Consider the following 24,590-nt stretch of genomic DNA (forward strand, 5'->3'; position numbering starts at 1 on the left):
GAATATATATTTAAATAAAGGGAAGCAGAATTGCACATTTAAGAAGAGGGACAGGCAAGGAACAGGCACTGCCAAGACCTAAAAGCATCCGAAAGCTGCATGAGCCAAAGGAAAAATATTCCTGCACTTGGGTTATGTTTTGACCGCTCAGGGCTGTGAAGTAAACAGATCTGAAGATATGATGTACAAGCAACAACACACACCCAAAAGGCTCAGGGATAAAGGAGGCAGGTTGAACACAAAGGAAGCCCCTAAATTCCCTGCTCTCTTCACATCCAGTGATTTTCTGCAAAGAAGAGTTTGGATTTGATATCCCGCCTTTCACTCCCCTTCAGGAGTCTCAAAGCGGCTAACAATCTCCTTTCCCTTCCTCCCCCACAACAAACACTCTGTGAGGTGAGTGAGGCTGAGAGACTTCAGAGAAGTGTGACTAGCCCAAGGTCACCCAGCAGCTGCATGTGGAGGAGCGGAGACGCGAACCCGGTTCACCTGATTACAAGTCTACAGCTCTTAACCACTACACCACACTGGCTCGCAAAGGCAGAAAGGTGACAAAGAGGGAAGCAGCAAAAGGAGGGGGAAATAGGAAGGGGTTCAAGGGAGAAAACCTGAAGGTAAACCAAAAAAAGAGCTGGTTTAAAGTTAAGAGGAAAGATTAAAATTTAGGGACAAAGGAGGTATGGTGTGCACAACAGAGGCTGCAACCATATCTTGTCATTCTTCGTCTTAAAGAAGAATGCAAGCCTTCTGATAAAAGGGAGGCAAATATCTTGGGATGGAGGTAGCAGTTCCATACTGCTGTTAGGACTCAGCTACATTAGTCAAAAAACAGTGTTTTGAATGCGTTATAAACATGCAACACCAGATGGCACCAGAGAGAAGGAAATTTTTATATGCGATTTTCTGTGGGGTTCTTTTTCTTTTGTTATAACAATCTAATTTCTGACTTATTTAGAGCCCCCCCCATGTGTAGATCCAGCCTTAGAAGTAGAATAGAGTAGGATATTTCTGAACTCTCGTCCTCCCCCAAAAAGCTGCACAGATAGGGAGCAGAACAAAAAAAGTTGCTCTTTCAAAAAGCTGAAACCACTCCAAAAAAAATACATATTAAAGGGCAGTCTCTGCTTCTGTTAAAATAGGTAAAGGGTAAAGGGAGCCCTGATCATTAGGTCCAGTTGTGACCGACTCTGGGGTTGCGGCGCTCATCTCACTTTATTAGCTGAGGGAACCGGCGTACAGCTTCCGGGTCATGTGGCCAGCCTGACTAAGCCATATCTGGCAGACCAGAGCAGCGCACGGAAATGCCGTTTACCTTCCCACCAGAGCCGTACCTATTTATCTACTTGCACTTCATGCTTTCGAACTTCTAGGTTGGCAGGAGCAGGGACCGAGCAACGGGAGCTCACCCCGTTGCGGGGATTCGAACCACCGACCTTCTGATCGGCAAGTCCTAGGCTCTGTGGTTTAACCCACAGCGCCACCCACGTCCCTCTGTTAAAATAAGCACTTCCAAAAATACTATGCAAAGTATGCGAATTATTTCAAATTAGCCATGGTTTTCTACTCTATATCTTATTTGTTTCTAATGGTATCACATATCCTTGCAATAAGACACCCCATCTTCTTACCTTGCCAAGTTGTTGCAAAAATTTCAGGTGCCGCTCTTCAAAATAAGTCGGGTCCCTGGCTTCGAAAGCGCCGGAAAACCCAAGAGCTCCAATTCTCATATTTGGTAACATATCACTTTCTTTCAATAGTTCGTAATCTTGAAGAAAACACACACACACACAAAAGAAAATATTATGTTCAGCTAGGCTCCCCTACGGCATCTGAACAGAAACAGATCATCATCAGCAGACAAATTAACTTGTGCAGCCCTAGAAAATATAAACATGCTATCTTAATTTTCAATCATAAAATACTGTCCTGCGTGGGAAGATAATAGTAAAGGTAAAGGTACCCCGACCGGACAACTCTGGGGTTGCACACTCATTTTGCTCTAGAGGCCGAGGGAGCTGGCGTTTGTCCGCAGACAGCTTCTGGGCCATGTGGCCAGCATGACTAAGCCACTTCTGGTAAAACCAGAGCAGCGCATGGAAACGCCGTTTACCTTCCCGCCGGAGTGGTACCTATTTATCTACTTGCACTTTGATGTGCTTTCGAACTGCTAGGTTGGCAGGAGCTGGGACCAAGCAGCGGGAGCTCACCCTGTTACGGGGATTCAAACCGCTGACCTTCTGATCAGCAAGCCCAAGAGACTCAGTGGTTTAGACCACAGCGCCTCCCGCATCCCATGGGAAGATAATAGAAGTAGCCTAATCCCTAGTGCATTTCAAAACTTCCCACACATGGTTCATTTGCTCATTAACTCTACAAGCGCAAACGAATTTTGATACAAGAAGAAAAGTTATGTGTGCAACTCAAATATATCTGCAGACAGACATAGCAGTGGTGTGGAATCTCCTGCCTACAGGTCTAATTAACCCCACTAAGCCAGAAATTGGCCCATCCAATATTTGGTCAACCATGCTCACCTTTCCCAAGCCTCTGATGTCATACAACATCAGAGGTGGGGATGTTCAAGCTGAAAAAAATCAAATTTGTGTAATGTGCAAAATGGCCCTGCTTGGTTTAACACAACTTTTAATTATTATTTTTTTAAGTACTATGGATCTACAGCCTTGCATTTTCCCTTCCCCAACACACACAAGTTTAAAATATTGGGTTAAATTGGATAATATTTATTAATAGGCTTCACTTGCTGTACGGCAAGATTAAGAGAGATTTATCCATGAAGTAAAGTGTTTCAGATAAATAATACATTACAACTCTATAAAGTGAGCCCAGTGTTGATATTCCCATATTGCAGATGGGCGCTGAAGCTACAAAAGCAGTGACTTGCTTGACAGGGCTCGTGACAGATTAAGGAGCTGAAGTAGGGATTTCTCGATCTATTGTTCTGCCCGGACACTGAGGTCCAGCTCCGAGGTCCTTCTGGTGGATCCCTCACTGCAAGAAGTGAGGTTATAGGGAACCAGGCAGAGGGCCTTCTTGGTGGTGGCGCCTGCCCTGTGGAATGCACTCCCACCAGATGCCAAGGAAATAAACAACTGTCTGACTTTTAGAAGACATTTGAAGGCAACCCTGTTTAGGGAAGTTTTTAATGTTTGATGTTTTATCGTGTTTTTAATATTCTGTTGGGAACCGCCCAGAGTGGACGGGGTATGTATGTATGTATGTATGTATAAATAAATAAATATTATTACTGTATTATTATTATTATTATTATTATTATTATTATTATTATTATTATTATCATCATCATCATCATTTCTCGATCCATAGCTCAGGCTCTTAGCCACTAGGCCACACCAGGTCTTATGAACACATTCAGAACAACATCTTTCTCCCCTGCAACAGTTTGCCTATGCCAGTGATGGCCAAACTTGGCCCTCCAGCTGTTTTGGGACTACAACTCCCATCATCCCTAGCTAACCAGTGGTCAGGGATGATGGGAACTGTAGTCCCAAAACAGCTGGAGGGCCAAGTTTGGCCATCACCGGCCTATGCAGTAGATTCTACTCTAACTGCAGATCAGAAAACATATTGTGCCTCCCACCAAAATTTAGTTACCTCTTCTCCATTAACATACCTGGAGCGAACAAACTGTTAAGGTCACGTATAACCGCTCTAAAAGAGGGTCTGAAGTCTGGCTCATAATCCATGCAGTTGTTTATAAGGTTTGCTAGTTCTGTCCAATTAGGAGCAGGAAGTTGATGCCTATCCTCATAAAACTGTAATTTCTAGAATTCAAGAAATGACGGTGATTTAGGACAATTCTGAGTAGCTTTTTTGGGGGGGAAGAAAAGAGGTACTTTCAACAGCAAAGGAGATTCTTTTACATGTCCAAGCAAACATCAAATACAACACTTCTTTGTCTCCGACACAAACAACTTCGGTTTAAGAGATGGAGAGGTTCCCTCGTACACACAAATCGTGCCCACATGCTGGTTTTCAAACCATACAATAAAATACAGGGTTTCACTATCAGGGGACATGTTGCACCTGCCACATGATGCATAGCCTTTGTGCCACATGACTTTAAATCCCAGCATGTCTGAATCGCCACCGAGGAAATGTCAGGAAAGTGGGAGCATGACAGATTTCACCATAGAGGCCCCAATCTATTTGGGACAAACTCCACACTTACTCTCTGTTTCCCAGAAGAGAAAGAGGAGCAGGAGGAGATTGCCAAAAACTAATTACAGGCTTTATCCAATCGTTGCTTCTGGGGAAAGACTATTGCTTACAATTTCCCCTATAGTTTAAATAAACCTGCCTAGCAGGCTAAGAAGTATTTCCATAGCTGTCAAGCGTCCCTTATTTGGCGGGACAGTCCCTTATCCCAGCGCCGTGTCCCGCTGCTGTCCCTTATTGATGATGTTCCTTAAATTTCCCAGGTTTCAAAGGAAGCAGCTCCTCTCCCTCCCTCCCTGCCTACCGGCCAGGGAGGAAGGAGGCTCCAACTGTCTTGCTTGGCTGCATTGCTCACCCAATAAGGAGTCTAAGAACGGCTGGGGGGTGGAGCTTGCATGTCTTGTGCTGATCAAATCGGCTTCCCTTCAGCATTGCCTGGGGACTCGCCTTTGCTCAGCGCTTCCCAGCGGAGAGGTGACGGTGGTTTTCCTTGAGGCTTCGTTTGGCTGCTGGCTGGGCTTTCTGCCTTTGGCTCAGAGAGGCTCAGAAGTTGAACATACCTGTGCCCAGAAAATCCCTTATTTTGGCTGCTGATCCCTTATTTTTGAGGCTGCTGGTCTCTTATTTTCAAATCTGTAAGTTGATAGCTATGAATATTTCCTAAACGTTAAACCCGATGAGAGGCAGAATCACATGCGGAAGCTGCATCCAAATACTTTAACCGTGGCTTATGCCCATCGCTGCACAGTATGTTCACCAAGACAAAGATGTTCAACTTCACATGGTACTTACTCTTTGAGAATCCAGCAAACTAAGAGGTTTGTCTCCTCCGCTGCAGATTTCCCACAGTGTGGTTCCAAAACTCCACTTGTCCGTTGCCAAACTCAGCTGTTTTGGATTTTCGATACATTCAGGTGGAACCCATGGTATTCTCTCAAGGAGAACTAGGCAATCGTGAAAAAAACAAGGCAATTTGTTACTAGGATGAATCAGAAAGCATTTGATTTATTTACTTTTTTTGGTAGGATGTTTTAATTGCTGCTCAACTGTATTAGGTAATCTCTGAGGACCTCTGGTGCAAATGTGGTCTATAAATATCTTTAGGGCTCGTAAATGAAACAAACAAGCAAACAAATTTGAAGCTCCATGTCTGCGGCCTTTAAGAAATATTTTAGAAATTCTCACATGTAGACTTAAGCATAAGAGGAATGAGCTAAAGCGTGTAAACACAGAGAGAGGTTTTGATTCTCTTGGTTCCTTCAGATAAAAATCCTAATCCCAAGGAATTCAATTTGTAAGGAAATAGAGAAAGGGTATCTCACGTTACTCTTCAGGCGAGGCAAAAATGCTTTAAATCCAACAAATGGATCAGGGGCAGTTTGTTTGGTGTCTTCCAGGTGGACTCATCCTGCTGGCTGGGTCTACTGGGAGCTGGAGCTCAGCATCATATAAAATACATTGCACTGGCTACTCCTGAACCAGATTTACCTTTTTCAGAGTGTTGAAGGGGGATTCTCAGTGGGTGAAAGACTAACATTGGCTACAACTCTTTAAGAACTGAAACTGATGGGTCTATTCTGCTGGGTTTTCCGTTTCCAGCAGTATTTTCATACCAGTTTCAATGGAATATGCATTGCTCATTTTGCACAATAGGCACGCTCGCTGGCATGGAAATAGTTTTAAGTAGCAAAATGATGCCGGCAACAGAAAAAAACAAAAGCACACCCCATGCTTGTGGGAGGTTCATGGCTTCCCAAACAAGAACAGCAGTACTCAACAAAATGAATTTTAAGTGCAATGAGAGGAGGAGATAATCACTCAATGACATTTTCAAGGTAGCAGGTGAACTGCTGAAACAGATGAGTCAGAGACTTACTGTCTTTTGGCAAAACTGTAATGCTGATACCAGGATCGCTGAGCTTGATAAAAGGAAGGTTCCCGGATTTTCTATCTTCTTCTCTGATAAGCAAGATGTTTTTTGCACATACGTTCCCATGAACAAGGTTTTTATCTTCCTGATAAAGGCAAACAAGCATTGCTTATTTTTCCTCCTGGGCACAGATCAACCGCCAACTTCCTAACTGCATTTCAAGCTGACACATTTTTACATAAGCAAACACTTCGAGAAATGAACATAAGAAGGAACTGAGACGCAGCTTTAAATGGCTAATTTACACAGTACAGTGCCTGGCTTGAATTTAGTGGCAGCAGTCCAGCACCTCATTAAATGCAGTGAAGAGGAGCATGGCAAACTTCACCACAGAGGCCCTAATCTATTTGGGAAAAGCTCCACACTTACTCTCTGTTTCCCAGAAGAGAAAGAAGAGCAGGAGATTACCAAAAACTAATTACAGGCTTTATCCAGTCGTTGTTTCTGGGGAAAGACTATTGCTTACACAAGTCTGCTTTACTCCTGCTTTCCCCTGTGATAGGAATTTTATGGTCTTAGATATATGGTAATGTTCATAAGTGTACCAACCAAGCACATACATACATCAGCACAGGAAGGCCAACCTGGAACCATTTTGATTCCTAAACTGAGCAAATGTTTTCTCTGCAAGGTCAAAGTGGAAAAGCCTCCCCATTGTCTTTTCCTTCACAAATCCTGTCTTTAGGGTATGTCTGTGTTTGAATAGGGTGTGAGCCTGTGACATGGCCCAGGAATTACCGTATTTTTCGCCCTATAGGACGCACTTTTCCCCCTCCAAAAATGAAGGGGAAATGTGTGTGCGTCCTATGGGGCGAATGCAGGCTTTCGCTGAAGCCTGGAGAGCGAGAGGGGTCGGTGTGCACCGACCCCTCTCGCTCTCCAGGCTTCAGGAGAGCCGCAGCGCCAGCCCCACAAGGTCGGGGGACAGCGGGGAGGCGGAACGCCGCCATCCCGCTGTCTCCCGATGTGGTTTGGAGGCTGACGGCGGGGAGACGCGTGCTTCTCCCCGCCGCCAGCCCCGCAAGCTCCGGGGGCAGCTGGGAGGTGCAGCGCGTCTTCCCGCTGTCCCCGGACCTGGTCTGCAGGCGGGCGGCGGTGAGAAGAGCGCTTCTCCCCGCTGCCTGCCCCGCAAGCTCCGGGGACAGCTGGGAGGTGCAGCGCGTCTTCCCGCTGTCCCCGGACCTGTTCTGCAGGCGGGCGGCGGGGAGAAGAGTACTTCTCCCTGCTGCCTGCCCCGCAAGCTCTGGGGACAGCTGGGAGGTGCAGCGCGTCTTCCCGCTGTCCCCGGACCTATTCTGCAGGCGGGCGGTGGGGAAAAGAGCGCTTCTCCCCGCTGCCTGCCCTGCAAGCTCCGGGGACAGCCAGCCCCCCAAGCGCCTGGGGGGGAAATAAATTTTTTTTTCTTTATTTCCCCCCCAAAAAACTTGGTGCGTCCTATGGGCCGGTGCGTCCTATGGGGCGAAAAATACGGTAAGTATTTATCACTACAAAAGAATGGCCAGGCTCCCCAGGCAATCCAATCAAGTAACCTGCCAGACAGGAGATAAACAAGGACAGGAGAAAAACAATATTCAAATTTCTGTTTTAGACCGCCTTTTCTGTGATGTAGGTGTGATGTATTTGAGGGGTGGTCTTAGGTTACAGCCCTTCTGTGATGTATGTATGATGTTTCTGGGGGTGGTCTTGATCTACAGGGTGGCAATTTCAAAAGTCTTTATAAGGCCTTGCACACCATTTTTCTGGGTCCCTCCTCTCTCCTGCAGGTGACGGGAGCACCCTGTTGCAACAGATCAATAAAGGCCAAGCCTACAGGCTGCTGTTTTGCTCCAAGTTATCCTGGTTGGTGTCTTTGTTTTTTGTCCAAGGGAGCCCTCGGATTTTTCCGTTAACACCCCCCACAGATAAAGCAAAAGTTTCCTGCATTTGTTTAACAGCACAACTCAGATCATAGTCTTATCACACGTAAGACACCAGATTTTTAAAGGAGTGAGCGTGAAAACAAGACGTGTGTGCAAGCTGTCTGGATCCTACAAAGAGAAACACCAATGAATATGTCTAAAAAATCTTCACCAATATCCACTAGGGGTAGGGGGAGCGAATCCCTGACCTTCGGCATTTTGCTAGGGGGAAATATAAAATACTTACGAAAAAATGCATTGCCATTGCCAGCTGCTTTGCAACTTCCAGCTTCCACAAGATGTTTATAGAATTTTTATTCTTCTTCAAATAAGTATCCAATGACCCAAATTTCACATATTCCTGTACCAGAATATCTAATTTGAAACACAGATGCAAATAATAATAATAATAATAATAATAATAATAATAATAATAATAAAAACGGAATTTTAAGCCAGCCTTGCTTTCTAGCCACAATTCCTTCCAGCCACATTTGAAAACATCTGTTTCATCCCTGCAGACTGGTGCGTGCTGCAAATTATGGAACTGAGACTCTTTGTTTCCTCAGCAAAATTAATGCTAAGCCATTCTTGGGACTCAGAGATTGTAGAAATGTTTTCTAGTTTACACCCCAATCACAAATCATTTAAACGTCAACACAACTTTGTTCAGATATACAGAGAATGCAACCACGAAATAGCAACACCATGAAGTGAAAGGTAAGATTCTGATGTAAAACTTTTAATTACATACTGTCAATGTATTAAATGCGTACTAGCTATAGTTTCTATAATTTCTTTTCAACAACTGTTTGGTTTATTAAGTTTTGGGTTGTTGTTTTTTTAATGGAAAGATCTATACAGTGGTACCTTGTTTTGAGTCTGGGATACATTTCGGAGCCCTGGACGCTCGACGAAAGGGATGCTCGACAGGCCAGCGCTCTGCGCACATGCGCAGGGCAGTTTACGCTTCTGTGCATGCGCGAGCAGCAAACCCAGAAGTAACCCATTCTGGTACTTCCGGGTTTGCTGTGGATGTTCTCTGAAACGGATGCTAGACAAGGCGGACCTTTGTGGAGGTATTACTGTACCAGACATGTTCAACCAGTCGACCGCGATGTACAGTTAGACCGATGGGGTGCTCCAGGTAGATCGCCGGGGGGGTCCTGATTGATTGCGGGGGGCGGAAATTAACTGGGCAATGAATGTCGCTGCCCCCTGCCCCTGGCGCAAGGTGCCATCGCTGTGAAAGCTTGTCTTCCCTGTGGCGCGGCAGATTAAGTGGCATGACAGATTAAGTTAGAGAACCAAGGTACCACTGTACAGCCTGGAACAAACTGATTACATCAACCTAGGGCATTTGTATCTCTCATTGTTTCGCACCGACACTTGTCGTTCCTTGCCAGACAACATGTACCTGATAAGAAGGCAAATGTGTTCGGAAATAGCTATTTGCATACAGGAAGGTAATAACAGAACTCCAATTAGGGCACACAAAACGGTTAATTGGCTTTACTCACTTTCTTCTCCGTAGACACAAACTCCATAATTTAATACCAAGTGCTTGTAGGATAGTTGGCTCATCATGCTTGCTGCTTCGAAAAAAGACTGCAAGAGATAGGGAACAATAATTAGCAGAGCGAACCCTAATGGGAACTGTTTGGAATAAAACTTAATTAAAAACCGCCTGCACTTTCACATAACTTCAGCTCCCCACCTTCCGCAACGATACGGTGTAATTAATATGGTGCCGTTGTTCTCCGCAGGCCTGTTTTTAATCATTGTTTCTCACAACGCCTAACTGCTTTAATAGTGAATCATGTCAATTTACTGGCAGTAGGAAAATCCCCCATGAGGATACAAGGACTCTTACATCTGCCCACAGCGGGGGGTAATGATGGCGCTAGTTTTCAATGCATGTAACAGTGCATGACAGCTCCAACCGATGAGTAACTGGCAAGCATTTAATTTTCAAAAGGCTAAACTCGGGGAACTTCTATCGGCTACATCATTCAATCAGATTGAGCAGGCTTGACCTCACGTTACACAGAGACGCTGTGAAAATGCCCATGTTTACCCCATGAACATCTGATTGTGTGAAACAGCAATCATCCCAGACAGGGCCGGATTTCGGTTTGATGAGGCCCTAAGCTACTGCAGGTAAGGGGGTCCTTTATATGTCCAGCTGTCCTTTGTCAACAACAAACTGTCACTATTTTTTGTGTTGAATACAGTGGTATCTCTGGTTACATACGCTTCAGGTTACATACACTTCAGGTTACATACGCTTCAGGTTACAGACTCCGCTAACCCAGAAATAGTGCTTCAGGTTAAGAACTTTGCTTCAGGATGAGAACAGAAATCGTGCTCCAGCAGCAGGAGGAGGCCCCATTAGCTAAAGTGGTGCTTCAGGTCAAGAACAGTTTCAGGTTAAGTACGGACCTCCGGAACGAATTAAGTACTTAACCTGAGGTATCACTGTACTCTTGTCTGTGGGCAGGGAGAGTAAGTGGAGTCATGCTGCCTGGTCAGACTGTGGATAAAAGGATCTGGGCACTGTGTAAAGGACGGCCAAATGCACCCCCCCAAAAAAAAACCCCACTCGGACTTTCTCTAGGGCAGCGGTTCTCAACCTGTGGGTCCCCGGATGTTGTTGGACTACAACTCCCATCATCCCTGAGCTCTGGCCTTGTAGGTAGGGGTGATGGGAGTTGTAGTTCAACAACATCTGGCGACCCACAGGTTGAGAAAGGCTGCTCTAGGGAACATGGATGTTCTGCAAGGTGTTTTCATGCCGTACACCGCCCTGGGATCTTCTGGTAAAGGGCTGTATATAAATTGAATTCATCAACATCATCTTAAAAATTAAAGCTGAGATCCCATATTTGCTGAACTCTGCATTCCTGCTCTGCTGAACTAGCCCTGCATATGAACTATTAAGCATATTACCCAAGGAGTATGAATACAAACCTCAGAATAATTCCTGTGCACTTTATCCAGGACTTTGAGCAGCACTTCAGTCTGATACAACTTGTCATAGTCGCCCACTTCTTTCCTCACACCTTTGAAAATTTTAGTGAAGGTGCCCTGGCCAAGGCTTTCGTTCTAAAAAAACCCCAAATAAATAAGGGGGGGGAGTCAATCATCTGCAAAATCCCTTCATGCCGATTTTAAGCAAAAGCATACCTAGTTTCAAGACTAATACAGGAGCTGTCTCAGCTGAAAGGAAACAATCATAATGTAAAAACATAACTGAACAGATCAAATGCTTCATTTAATTGCATATTCCGCGAGAGAGGCTTTGAGACCAATCCTTGTGGGTTCACCCGAATGGAAGCACAACTCAGTTCAGAGAAATTATTTCCATTTGACTGCACAAACTTGCTTTGAAGCTATTTACCATTTGCCCTGCAAGCAGCCACCTTGAACGGTGTTGCTGGAATGCAAAAAATGACTTCTCTGAGGGTGAGTGGAGAGACTAGGGTAAGCTAGGGGCTTCTCATTTTCCCTCCTGGGGAGAGAGCCCCAAGTGATCCTACATGAAGTCATGGGGCGGGGGGAGAGTTACACCAAGGGAGGTTCTTTTGCTGTTAGACAAGGGAAATTATGTTATTTGCGAGTTTCTCTAATTACGTTGGCAGCTGGAAATCAACAGCCAGATTTGTGGCTGAATTCCAAATGTCCTTTTAAATCTTTGCTATGGTTTACAACAGGACTGGGAGATACCTTATTTTCAACATCGTGAAATATCACCAGTCCAAAAATGTGATATACAAATAGATCACAATGTCTGAAATTAAGGATGGAGCTATGTAGAAACACTGGCTGGCTTCACGGTTTTCCCCGCATTGTGATTTTTGCCAGCGCCTGCTCTTGCGATACGCTGCTGCCCTATATGAAGCAGGGGAGAGCTGAGCTGGCAGAATTAACAGGGGCTGAAGGAATTGAGAGAAGCCTTGACTGGCTTCGCGGTTTTCCCCACATTGCGATTTTTGCACAGCCCACACAGACACACACCATGATTCGTGTGATATATTGCCAGGTCAAAAACTATGAAACCGATATCACAATATCAAACTGGTTTTGGACAGTATATCAAATATCGATGTATCACCAAGAAATAAAATATATCACCAAGAAATAAAATTGTTGCTGCTGCTACTACTACATAGGGTAGTAAATTCCATTTAATTCAAGGGGACTTGAATTTCAGAGGAAAGTGGCCTAGGGTGAAGTTGCCACACAAACATCTCTCTGATATATGCTGGTTGTCTCTCTGTCTCTCCCCTTCCTGGCTGATGCATGCACTATTATTGGTGGAGAGGCTTCAGAAGTGCAATACTCTATTAAGTTAAAAGCCACAAAACTAAATTGGTTAATTTGCTTGAGAACGGACTGTAGGAAGGCTGGAAGGGCTACTGAAAAGGAAATATGATGATTAGGACATCACTCAGTTTAAACTTCCACATTTATCTTAATAAAAAAGTATGAACCCACATTAAAAAGAAAAACCACACATGCTGATTTTCAATTAATTTAGTCACACAGCAAATGAATTGCAAGTGAACACTTCCACTTCCAGATGCACTTATCACAATAAATACCTAGTTTTCTGTAAATACAATTTCCCACCGATATGCACATTATTTCCAGTAACACACACCACTGAGAAACAACTCTGGTGCCTTTAAATTAATGGGACTTAATTCAAAGGGCTGTGCTGAGAATCAGAGTATTACACAAGCGAGAAGATACGTCTCGTGAACTTACAAAGATCAGGTCCTCATTCCGGATTTTGTGAAAGACCATCTGGTTAACGTTATTATGCCTCTGCAAGGTGGGCGATGAGGGCAAGTCAGAAATTCCGTTGCTCCTGAAGACAAGGAGGTTGGACTTATCTGTAAGGAGAAGGTTAACAGAGTCCTGGTTCACAAACAGACAGACTTAATTTCATTTTATTTATTATATTTATATTCCACCTCATCCTCCTGGGAGCTCATGGTTTTCTCTTCCCCATTTTTGACCTCACAACAACCTGGTGATGCAGGTTAGGCTGAGAGACAGTGATTGGTCAAAGGTCACCTGGTGAGCTTCATGGCTGAGTGAGGATTTGAACCCTGGTCTCTCAGACTGAAGTCTTGCTGACTTGCAGCTGAACATGTACATTGTTGCCACTGTAAAATAATATCTTTAGTTTTGAGCTGAAAATATGTAAGAATTCCATCTGCAATGGATCATTAACATTACACACACACACACACACACACACACGTTGGTGTTGACCTTTAAATCCCTAAACGGCCTCGGTCCAGTATACCTGAAGGAGCGTCTCCAACCCCATAGTTCTGCCTGGACACTGAGGTCCAGCGCCGAGGGCCTTCTGGCGGTTCCCTCGCTGCGAGAAGCCAAGTTACAGGGAGGCAGAGGGCCTTCTCAGTAGTGGCACCCACCCTGTGGAATGCCCTCCCATCAGATGTCAAAGAGAACAACAACTACCAGAGTTTTAGAAGACATCTGAAGGCAGCCCTGTTTAGGGAAGCTTTTAATGTTTAATAGACTATTGTATTTTAATATTTTAATATTCTGTTGGAAGCTGCCCAGAGTGGCTGGGGAAACCCAACCAGATGGGTGGGGTATAATTTATTATTATTATTATTATTATTATTATTATTATTATTATTATTATTATTATCATCATCATCATCATTATTATTATGCGATCAATAAGACCAGGGGGCAAATGCTAACTAGTTTACTTGCATCTGCCCGAACTATTGGCAAAGTACTATTTTGTTTCACATTTTTCAACAATGAAAACTTGCCATTTGAAGGGGGAAGAGAAGAATCAGAATTCCTCATTCAGCCATGAAGCTTCTTAAGTCGCCTTGAGTCTTTCAATCTAACCTACTTCACGGGGTCGTTGTAAGAATAAAATGGGGAAGGAGAGAAGCCTATCACCCGGAACAGTAGGATAAATACATAAGAAGAGCTCCACTTTCTCTCTAACAAGATCATTAGCAGTTTTAGAATCTCTCTGTGCAAAACTGGGAATAGCGTAGCACTGAAATAACCTTTGCCTACTACATCCATTCTATATCACATTTTACACCCTTGATTTAAAAAGCAGCTTGTCGCGTAGCATTGGGTTCGTGACAATGGGGAAATGTTGTTGCAGAAACACAAGTCCAAAGCTGACCTAGTAGAATTGCAGAGTTGGAAGGGATCCTGAGGATGTAGTCCAACTCCCTGGCAATGCACAGATCTATGCACGGATCTCAACATGGGGTCCCCCATCCAATCTGGAACCCATAGGCGACTCTGCTTAGCTTGGCCAATGTGCCAGCAGTTTTACTGCTGCACCACCAGGGGGATATAGTACAGGAGACTGCAACCCTATTTCCTCATACCATTCTAGCAGTATTGTTGTTCCACTTCTGGCCACAAAACCGAACTTTTTTTTTTAATTGTTCCTTTCACTGACCCAATCCAAATATTATTAAACAATCCTGCCTCATCTGCATTAGCCATGGTTGCACAGGGCATGGCCAGGTCTCGCCCTGACCTAACCCACTCTACATGGGGCTGCCCTTGAGACTGACCCAGAAACTCCAGCGGGTGCAGAATGCCGTGGCGAGACTCCTTACGGGGTCCTCGCTGTGAGATCACATTCACCCGGTGCTAAACCAGCTGTGCTGGCTCCCAGTGGAGTACAGGATCAGGTTTAAGGTGCTGGTTTTAACCTTTAAAGCCCAAAACGGCCTAGGACCCTCGTACCTATGGGACCTCCTCTCCTGGTATATCCCATGGAGGACCTTAAATAAAAATATCTTGGAGATCCTGGGGCACAGGGAAGTTAGGCTGGCCTCAACCAGAGCCAGGGTTTTTCCGGCCGTGGCCCCGATCTGGTGGAATGCTCTGTCACAAGAGACTAGGGCCCTGCGGGTCTTGACATCTTTCCGCAGGTCCTGCAAGACAGAGCTGTTCCACCAGGCCTTTGGCCAAGGCACAGTCTGACCCGCCCCTCTCCTTCTGTAATCCTCATAGAACTCTAGCCCAATGGTTGCCATTAATTTGACTCTGAATTGATTTTAGAATGAATTGATTTTAGAATATATTTCAATTAATTGATTGTGATTTTATGTAAACTGTGTTATTTTTACTGTTGTTAGCCACTCTGAGCCCGGCTTCGGCTGGGGAGGGCGGGATATAAATAAATTTTTATTATTATTACACCAGAGATGGGGAACATTTGCCCCTCCAGATGTCCGATTTCCATCAGGCCTAGCCAGAATGGGATGTAGAGTTCTAGTCCCAACAACATCTGCATAGCCACAGGTTCCGTACCCCTAACACCACTCCAGCTACAAGCAGAATCCTATACTTGACAAGAGGGCAGCTTCCCACATCTGTATTTTGTTTTGCAGCCTGCGTTCTTTCCCCTTTCCTCAAACCCATGTCAAGTCACCGCAGTTCCTTCGTGGCAGAAAAGGCCCTCTGCAGAATGCTACAAAAGGGGATTGGAGGAAGACTGCGACCGTGCTGAACCACAGCGGAGAGGGATCTCAGTGCTGGTTGCGACTTCTGCACGGTTACGAGAGCCTGAGCTGCACCTGAACTTGGCCCCAGAGCCAGGAGTGGCTCTGAAACACCTAGCCCTCAGCCCTATGAGTATCTGTACTTCTACAGTACCTTATCAGGCCATTTATTAAAACCAACTAGATTATAGAATGAATGAATGAAATTAATAAATGGCCTAAAAGAAAAGGAAGTGTCTAAGTCAACACTCTCCTACACCACCACCACCACTGTGGGCCACAAATCCCTGTTGCTTTTATTACTCATGCCATGTTTTGGAGCTTGAGTGTGTATTGGTTATTGCGTCAAGTAGATTCTATATTTAGTCATGCTGGCCATATGACCCGGAAGCTGTACGCCGGCTCCCTCGGCCAATAAAGCGAGATGAGCGCCGCAACCCCAGAGTCGGCCACGACTGGACTTAACGGTCAGGGGTCCCTTTACCTTTACCTAGATTCTATATTGTATATGACACTGTCCGTCATAGAAATATATAATATACTGAATGCTATCTATAGTCCACATAGATAAAATAGATTAATCAAGCCACTCTATTAAACTGAGACCCTGCTTTCAAAAAGCCTGACTCCAGTTCTCTGACTTTATTGTTTTCATTGCAGAGTTTTGTGTTTTTCTCATTTCAAACCCCCTCCCCCCGGTGCAATGTATTCATGTTTTTGCAAGTCACTCCAGACATATTACAGAAAAGCAAGGTCTAAAACCAAAAACATTAACACCACCGCTTAAGGGAGTTGTGAATCATTTACCTTTTGGCTTTGGAGGGCAACATCTGGTAAACTGAAAAATTATACTGTCTGACCGGACAGTTTCTGTCCGATAACAGTTCAAGAGATCCATGAGGTTTGTAAAACTTCTTCTAGTTCCAGTGAGATTATATTCGCTATTCTCATTTTTTGTGATCAAGCAATGCTTATAGTCCGTGGTACTGTCCCGCTGAAGATTAAGAAATGGTAAGAAAGATGTTGTTTTAAAACCACTCTTTTGTTTATAATATTTAATTTAAATTAGGAATCATACCTTTGTAGACAAAATGGCGCCATCCATGCATGAGAGGGAGGTACCAGCATAGCAGGCTCAGAGAAACCCCCAAAACTTATAGAACAATAATAAAAACTTCAGTGACACATCCAGCGGATTCATGTGGGAGCTTATTCTGCATTCCTGATGTTCACCTAACTATTAATTTCTGCATTATATTTGAGCCTTTACCTGACAAAAAAGCCACTTCCAGAAATATAGCAGATTATAGCACAAGTTTAGCGCCAATTTCTGTGTTATTTACAAATGGGTTTTTCCCCCGCGGAAGCAAACAAAACAGAAACGAGTACTAAATTTGAGCTACGTTTCCAGAAGGGGCCTTTACATTGTGTGGAAACTCAGATATAACACGGAATTTAATAGAATCAGAAATCAACAGAATCTGATTATCTTGGAAGATGACATGGTTTGCTGGCACTGTGAACAGAAGCGTGTTTTGTTGCAGGTTCCACCTGTATCTGTCAATATTTTAACATCACACACTGCATGTCATTTGATGAACAGCAGAAAACCTGTCCTTTGATGGTTAAAGCAAGGATATAAAACCCCAACCTTATCAGATGCTTTTATCAGACTCTTGAGGCCTTAAAGAGTCTGCTAAGGTTCCCTAATATAGTCTGGCAAATTTGCTCTTTTTTTTTAAACTAATTTTTAACTAAAGAAGCTGATCATCTTCCAAGGAATAATTAGGAATTGCATTTTGAATACAGCACTTTCATTTGTAGTTAAAACTAACTATGTTATATTAAGCAACTGCACAGATATAAGCAAATAAATCTTTTTTTTAAGAGAAGCTAGTGAAAGTACGTAGAAAGCCCATACTCATATGAAAATAGCATCAATCTCTTGTTACTTGTAGCACAAATGATGCCTCGTTACCTACTGATTGTGCCGATATGCTAATATTAATACAGGTTTATTTTTAAGTCACAAATAGAAGATATGACTAAATTCTAACAGTTAAATTACCATTACTCAGTGCCTGAATGAACATGTCAGAAGAAAAGGAAAGTTTTATTTCTTCACTTTTTCCTGATCTTTGCAGACTGACATGGGTATGTGCACTGTTCACAAAGTACAGAGATTACTGAGAACTAAAGTTGGCTGAGCTTTTTAAAAACATTCAAAAGCACAGTGGTTTAACAGGTAACACTTATAATCAAAGTTACTCTAAATCCTCTCTTGTTCACAGCCAAAGTAACAGCGTATTCTGCTCCTCTTTACAAACCTGCACTGCAAAGGTAAGAAAGTATTTCCTGAACTCCTTTGGACTGCAACGAAGAACGTAATAGCCCGTCTGATTGCCAGCTTTCTTCAGTTTATTGATTGCGAAGTCCATGCTATTTTGGAAAAACAAGAGAGAGGGAGCACAAGTGTTAAGAGTAAGCTTTTAAAAGCTAGCAACCTTTGAGCTATGCAGAACATCTAGAGATTATCATATTTCTACCCCCGGTAAAAGTGTGTGACCATCCACTTACAACTGCCTACAGGTTACAACATCTGGGCACTTCTGGCAAACTCCTTTGGCAGAGCGAAAGGGAAACAGACTTACTACGAATTTCTAAAGTGATGCTAGAGAACAGTCTCCCCTCTGAGTAAGGGAGGAAGAACCAAGTCCCCGTTTCGCTAGCTGGAAGGGGTTCATTCGGTGTCTCATTTGAAACCTGGCAGAACAGAAGAGCCCAAACCACTAACAATACTAACAGATGGTTGAAATCATTATAGCAGCAGTTCAAATGCAAGGAAAAAAATCTGGCAAGGAAATGGAGGGGGGCACAAGTATCTCTAGGATCTGTAAGTGTGGTCAGTGCCAAACTTGGATTTTATTTACCGTATTTTTTGCACCATAACACTCACTTTTTTCCTCCTAGAAAGTAAGGGGAAATGTCTGTGCGTGTTATGGAGGAAATGCCTACGGGTGGCATGCCTACAGATTTTCCTCCTCTAAAAACTACGTGCGTGTTATGGTTGGGTGCGTGTTATAGAGCGAAAAATACGGTATTTATTTCCCACCCTTTTCCCCTGACAGGGACTCAAGACAGCTTGTAAATGAAATAGGAAACAAAACAAAACAAAAACAAATAAAAGCACTGAAGCAATAATATCATTTTTATACACAAGAGGCAGCACATGCAGCTGCAAATAGGTAAGTAAAAATGCATTTGTTTTAGACCCCTAAGTAGTAGCAGTTGGCCAGGGCCTCACCCCATTCACCTCTACATAGCTACATCCTTATTTCCTACTGGTATATCGCAATGTTTAGCTGGTGATATATCACAGTGTTGAAAACCAGACAACCCTCAACCCCACAGACAGCAAAAGCTGAAAATGATCCTATAACACAATATTGCCTTTCCTATGGAAAGCACGATGCCTCTCCTCCTGTAAACTCCTTAAAATTTATTTAGAAAACTTTATATCTTTAGGAGGTTCTCAAGAGTGGCTCACCAAAAGATTCTCAAAATGGTATCACACTCAGAATCTCGTAATATAGTATAGGGTCCTCATCCTTATTCCTGCCTAGTGACATCTAGAAAATGTGGTTCCTTGAAAGCAGTTTCTTGCTTGGGGTGACTGAAGGGTTACTAGGTTAATCCCTACTTTTGCGCAGGAGAATGGCATGACCAAGTTTTTAGGTCTATCCTCTTCCTTCTGACACCTCCCTAAGTTTCTGTCCAGCTAAGAGACAAAGATCTGAGGAGGAGGTGTCAAACAAGGGAGGAGAATGTGGCTTGGAGACAGAATGGACTGTTTCAAGAAGTGGCAGAAAGATATATCGAAATTTGTCTGGCAGGGCAAAAAGCCCAGAATAAAATTTAAGATATTAACTGACGCAAAAGAAAGAGGGGGGGTTTGCCCTGCCGGACTTAAAACTTTACTATGAAGCAGCAGCTTTTTGCTGGCTGAAAGACTGGCTACTTCTTGAGAACACAGACATTTTGGACCTAGAAGGGTTCAATAATAGATTTGGTTGGCATGCATATATATGGTATGACAAGGTAAAAATTCATAAAAGCTTCAAAAACCATATTGTTAGGAAAGCATTATATAATGTTTGGATTCGTTATAAAGATTTGTTGGAAAATAAAACCCCTAGGTGGCTGTCACCAATGGAGGCTAAGGAAGTTAAAAAACTTAATATGGAATCTAAATGGCCAAAATATTGGGAAATTGTAGAACAAGAAGGTGGAAATGTGAAATTACAGAGTTATGAGAAACTGAAGTTTAAAGTAAGAGATTGGCTACATTATTACCAGATAAATGAAGTCTTCAAACAGGACAGGAAAATCGGCTTCCAGGTGGAGAAGTCAAAGTTAGAAACAGAATTGTTAGAACCCAATACGAAGAACCTGTCTAGAATGTACAACTTGCTGCTGAAATGGAATACACAGGATGAAATGGTTAAATCAGCTATGATTAAATGGGCACAGGACATTGGTCATGACATTATGTTTGCTGACTGGGAACAGTTATGGACCACCGGTATAAAATTTACGGCATGTAATGCCTTAAGAGAGAATATTATGAAAATGATTTATAGGTGGTACATGACCCCAGTCAAGCTTGCAAAAATTTATCATTTACCCAATAATAAATGTTGGAAATGTAATGAAACTGAAGGTACTTTCTATCACCTTTGGTGGACGTGCCCAAGGATTAAGGCCTTCTGGGAAATGATATATAATGAAATTAAGAAGGTGCTTAAGTGTACCTTTCACAAAAAACCAGAGGCTTTTCTCCTGGGCATGGTAGGCCAATTGGTGTCAAAGAAAGATAGGATGTTTTTTATGTATGCTACAACAGCAGCAAGAGTTCTACTAGCAAAGTATTGGAAGACACAAGAACTACCCACACTGGAAGAGTGGCAGACGAAGGTGATCGAGTATATGGGACTAGCAGAGATGACGAGCAGAATCCGTGACCAAGGGAAAGAGACGGCGGAAGAAGATTGGAAGAAATTTAAACTTTATCTTAAAATTTTTTTGTAAAATTAGTGAGTGTTAAAATGTCATGGTTAAAACATAGCAGATTTGCAGCGATAAATGATTGGATAAGAGGAAAGAAAGAGGTTAAAGAAAGGAATTAATAAGTAATTTGGACCAGGGGTTGCTGAAAAAAAGCTCAAAACAGGGATGCAGAAAAGGGAGGCATGGGGAAGTCGCTGAAATTGGGTACGTGAAAAAATTTATGAAATTATATATGTTTATATGTTTGTTTGTTTGTGTTTGTCTTTTGTATTGTTTTATATTATATGTTGAAAAACCAATAAAAATTTTATAAAAAAAAAAAAGAGAGAATGTGGCTTGGAGTCCAGCAACAAAAGCCCAAACGATGTTAGGATTTTGGCATGTCCTTGGAAGAGGCCTGGCACGTGAAAAAGAGTCATTCTGGTTGTTGTTGTTTTGTTTCTGCAGAAGAAGAATGAGAAAGGATTGGGTGGAAACTGTTATGTACTGAAGTTCTCACCCTGGGCCAGCAGGGGGATACTGTAGATAGTTCAGGTCCACACATGCAAATAAGGGACTGAAAGTGACATTCAGTGATTGGATAGTTACGGAAAGTTGTTACAGTTACGTTGTACTGGAGCTCTATATAAGCAGGCTGGCTGAACCTTTCAGTTCAGTTCTGTTCTGACCTGTGAATAAAGAAGAGCTGTTTGGAGAATCGCTGTGTCGTCTGATATGTTCACCAACCACTTAACAGAAACTGAACAGAGGAAGACAGTAAAGGTAAAAAAATGCTGGAGTTGGAAAGTTGCAGAGACAAAGAAATGTGTTCTGCCCTGGACGAGGCAAGGCAAGGAAATTAGAGAGAAGTCACCAGGAATGGAATGGACCTCAGAATCTGGTCTCATGGTTCCTTGCTACTCCTGGACAGACGCAGGGATGAAGTCAGTAAATGGATGCCTCCTTGAGCCCAAGGAGAGAGTAGGAATTAAGCCATGTCAAAAGAGACTTATCTGTCAAGTGTGCTTGTGCTCTGGAGGTGTATGAAGGAATGAGAGCAATCCAGTTCCCCACTTGGGGAACTCCTTTTCTCTGTCTCTCCTACAAAGGAGTGGGCGAGCCAGCAGCTCATGCTCAAAGCACCTTTGTCACCAAGCCCAGGTGGAAAGGAGGAACTGTAGGCTCCTCCTTCCAGCTGTGGAAGAGGAAGTGCAGTTTGTTTGGGACAAAGTACCAAGACGCGGGTGGCGCTGTGGGTTAAACCACAGAGCCTAGGATCTGCCGATCAGAAGGTTGGCGGTTCGAATCCCCGCGACGGGGTGAGCTCCCGTTGCTCGGTCCCTGCTCCTGCCCACCTAGCAGTTCAAAAGCACGTCAAGTGCAAGTAGATAAATAGGTACTGCTCCGTCGGGAAGGTAAACGGTGTTTCCGTGTGCTGCTCTGGTTCACCAGAAGCGGCTTAGTCATGCTGGCCACATGACCCGGAAGCTGTACACCGGCTCCCTTGGCCAATAAAGCGAGATGAGTGCCGAAACCCCAGAGTCGGCCACGACTGGACCTAATGGTCAGGGGTCCCTTTACCTTTACCCAAGAGCAATCTTCAGATGCTTCTTATAGCTGGATTTCTTCCCAAACCAGGGTGGAGAATAATAATAATAAAAAAGAACGGAAAGGACAGAAAGTAGAGCTCAAAAGAGCTCAAAAAAGACAGTCTGCAACTCTTGCCCAACCTGGAGGTGGGGACAATCCTTTGCCTTCCACTAGCAAGGAGGTGTTTTCTACCCCTCTGGTTAACAGGCTGAGAAATCCCTATGACGGACTTTTAACTGAAGCGCACAGAGACACTTAGCTCTTCAGAACCAGGCAATGCTACACAACAGCACAAAAACAACCCTCACAGCCGGAAATATTTCTTTTTCCTCAAGCCTATGGAAAAGTTCACAAGAAGAGAACACTTAGCCCAAAAGCAATTTCCTTTGCTAGCAATGTTCTGTGCTCAATTCCAGATATTGATATCTGAATTGCCTTTTCTTCCTCCACAATTTCAAATTCTATTTCTGCCAGATCCTGCAGTGAACCTATTAAGAAGTTCTCTGTCTATGACCGCATATACCATCACCATGGTTATGGCTGGGAGACCTTAAAACTCACTGTTCTCTATTCACTGCATGACACATTCGGAACTGAACTGAGAATGAAAGAAAAAACATCTTAAAACTTTGCATTAAGTGTTGTGGCTGAATAAACATGAATTCATTACAAAAGGAAACACGGAGAGACCTTCCCACATGTTTTTTATCAAGGTTTCACAGTATTTCCAGGGGGAGAGAGAGAGATAGGGAAAATATATTATTGTGTATTTAAAAAAACCCAATGGCAGGTACATTTTTTAAAGTGTTCCTGGATGAAGGTGTGTACATCCAGCCACTTCCTGCTGTGCCAAAATGAGAATCACGAGCCACATAATGCACGTATCCAGCTGCACATCTGCACATACCTAAAAGATTTGGCATTAATTATCCTTGATGAACCAGGCAATTGCCTCCCAAGCAAAGTGGAGCATCTCTTTTCTTTCAGGGTTAAAGGAAAAAAACCCTTTTCAACGTCTTATAAAACATGCCACTTACGAAATTGGCCCATGACAGTTGCTCTGAATATTCTCAATGATGGAAGGGGGTGCTACTTCTTTACAGAGGTAATGATGGGCATCTGCGGTTAATCTGTAATATCCATCAATCAATGACACGAAAGAAAGAGCCTCTCTTAGTGAATGAAATTCAGCTTCCTGCAAAGGCAAGGGAGAAAGATAGTAAGATATTTATTATTTTTCTGGTAACACTAATCGCATGCATATGCTTCCGATGGTTGATCATTTTGTTGCGTTACTCATGAACGCTGAAATGAATAATCCATTCATTTCCATGACGAGGATTATGAATGGTTTGGTGAATGCATTAAGCCATGGGCAGGCAACCTGAGGCCAGGGGGCCAGATCGGGCCCAATCACCTTCTAAATCCGGCCCGCAGACGGTCAGGGAATCAGCGTGTTTTTACATGAGTAGAATGTGTGCTTTTATTTAAAATGCATCTCTGGGTTATTTGTAGGGCATAGGAATTCGTTTATATTTTCCCCCCAAAATATAGTTTGCAAGCTCTATCGCGCCACGAGTGTGTACAGAAGCGGCACTCTAGTTACAGACTTTTCAGGGTGCGAACGGCACCCCGGAACGGATCAAGTCCGTAACTAGAGGTACCACTGTATATCATTAGACTATTGTATTTTAATATTCTGTTGGAAGCCACCCACAGTGGCTGGGGAAATCCAGCCAGATGGGCGGGGTATAATTAATAAGTTGTTGTTGTTACAGTATTATATTGCCCAAGTATTGCCCAGCCCTACAACCTAAGGGGGATTAAAAAAACAAACATACACACACATTAGATTTTTAGTAAGGTTTGTCCAACAAATAATGAAGGGGGGGAATGTCTTCCACCCATGTTTCAAAATTGTGTAAATGTGCCATCGTGCGAGGAAAGACAGGCAGCCATGGGTCTCAGGCTAGATAGAACTGAATAGGACTCCACTACCTCCTTATGTGCCAGAGGAACCAGAGACCAAATTGCAAACATGCGCTGGATTAAGGAGAAAGCTAGAGAGTTCCAGAAAGACATCTACTTCTGCTTCATTGACTATGCAAAAGCCTTTGACTGTGTTGACCACAGCAAACTATGGCAAGTTCTTAAAGAAATGGGAGTGCCTGATCACCTCATCTGTCTCCTGAGAAATCTCTATGTGGGACAAGAAGCTACAGTTAGAACTGGATATGGAACAACTGATTGGTTCAAAATTGGGAAAGGAGTACGACAAGGCTGTATATTGTCTCCCTGCTTATCTAACTTATATGCAGAATTCATCATGCGAAAGGCTGGGCTGGATGAATCCGAAGCCAGAATTAAGATTGCCGGAAGAAATATCAACAACCT

The 24,590-nt window shown here is 43.4% G+C and overlaps 1 protein-coding gene across 2 annotated transcripts in view; it reads right to left on the bottom strand.

Moving 5' to 3' along the window:
* Positions 1-24,590, bottom strand: part of JAK2 (Janus kinase 2) — an 88,373-nt gene that overhangs the window by 11,270 nt on the left and 52,513 nt on the right. For both annotated transcript variants that reach the window (XM_053371913.1, XM_053371914.1), the window contains 11 exons: positions 23,234-23,391; positions 17,888-17,999; positions 16,368-16,554; positions 12,796-12,923; positions 10,996-11,130; positions 9,546-9,633; positions 8,273-8,400; positions 6,074-6,212; positions 4,990-5,141; positions 3,653-3,803; positions 1,629-1,765 (listed from right to left, as the gene is read on the bottom strand). In XM_053371913.1, coding sequence (XP_053227888.1) covers positions 1,629-1,765; positions 3,653-3,803; positions 4,990-5,141; positions 6,074-6,212; positions 8,273-8,400; positions 9,546-9,633; positions 10,996-11,130; positions 12,796-12,923; positions 16,368-16,554; positions 17,888-17,999; positions 23,234-23,391 — 1,515 coding nt within the window. The remainder of the gene's footprint in view (positions 1-1,628; positions 1,766-3,652; positions 3,804-4,989; positions 5,142-6,073; positions 6,213-8,272; positions 8,401-9,545; positions 9,634-10,995; positions 11,131-12,795; positions 12,924-16,367; positions 16,555-17,887; positions 18,000-23,233; positions 23,392-24,590) is intronic.

Source organism: Podarcis raffonei, chromosome 17 (genome assembly GCF_027172205.1).
Source record: "Podarcis raffonei isolate rPodRaf1 chromosome 17, rPodRaf1.pri, whole genome shotgun sequence".
Classification (NCBI taxonomy): domain Eukaryota; kingdom Metazoa; phylum Chordata; class Lepidosauria; order Squamata; family Lacertidae; genus Podarcis; species Podarcis raffonei.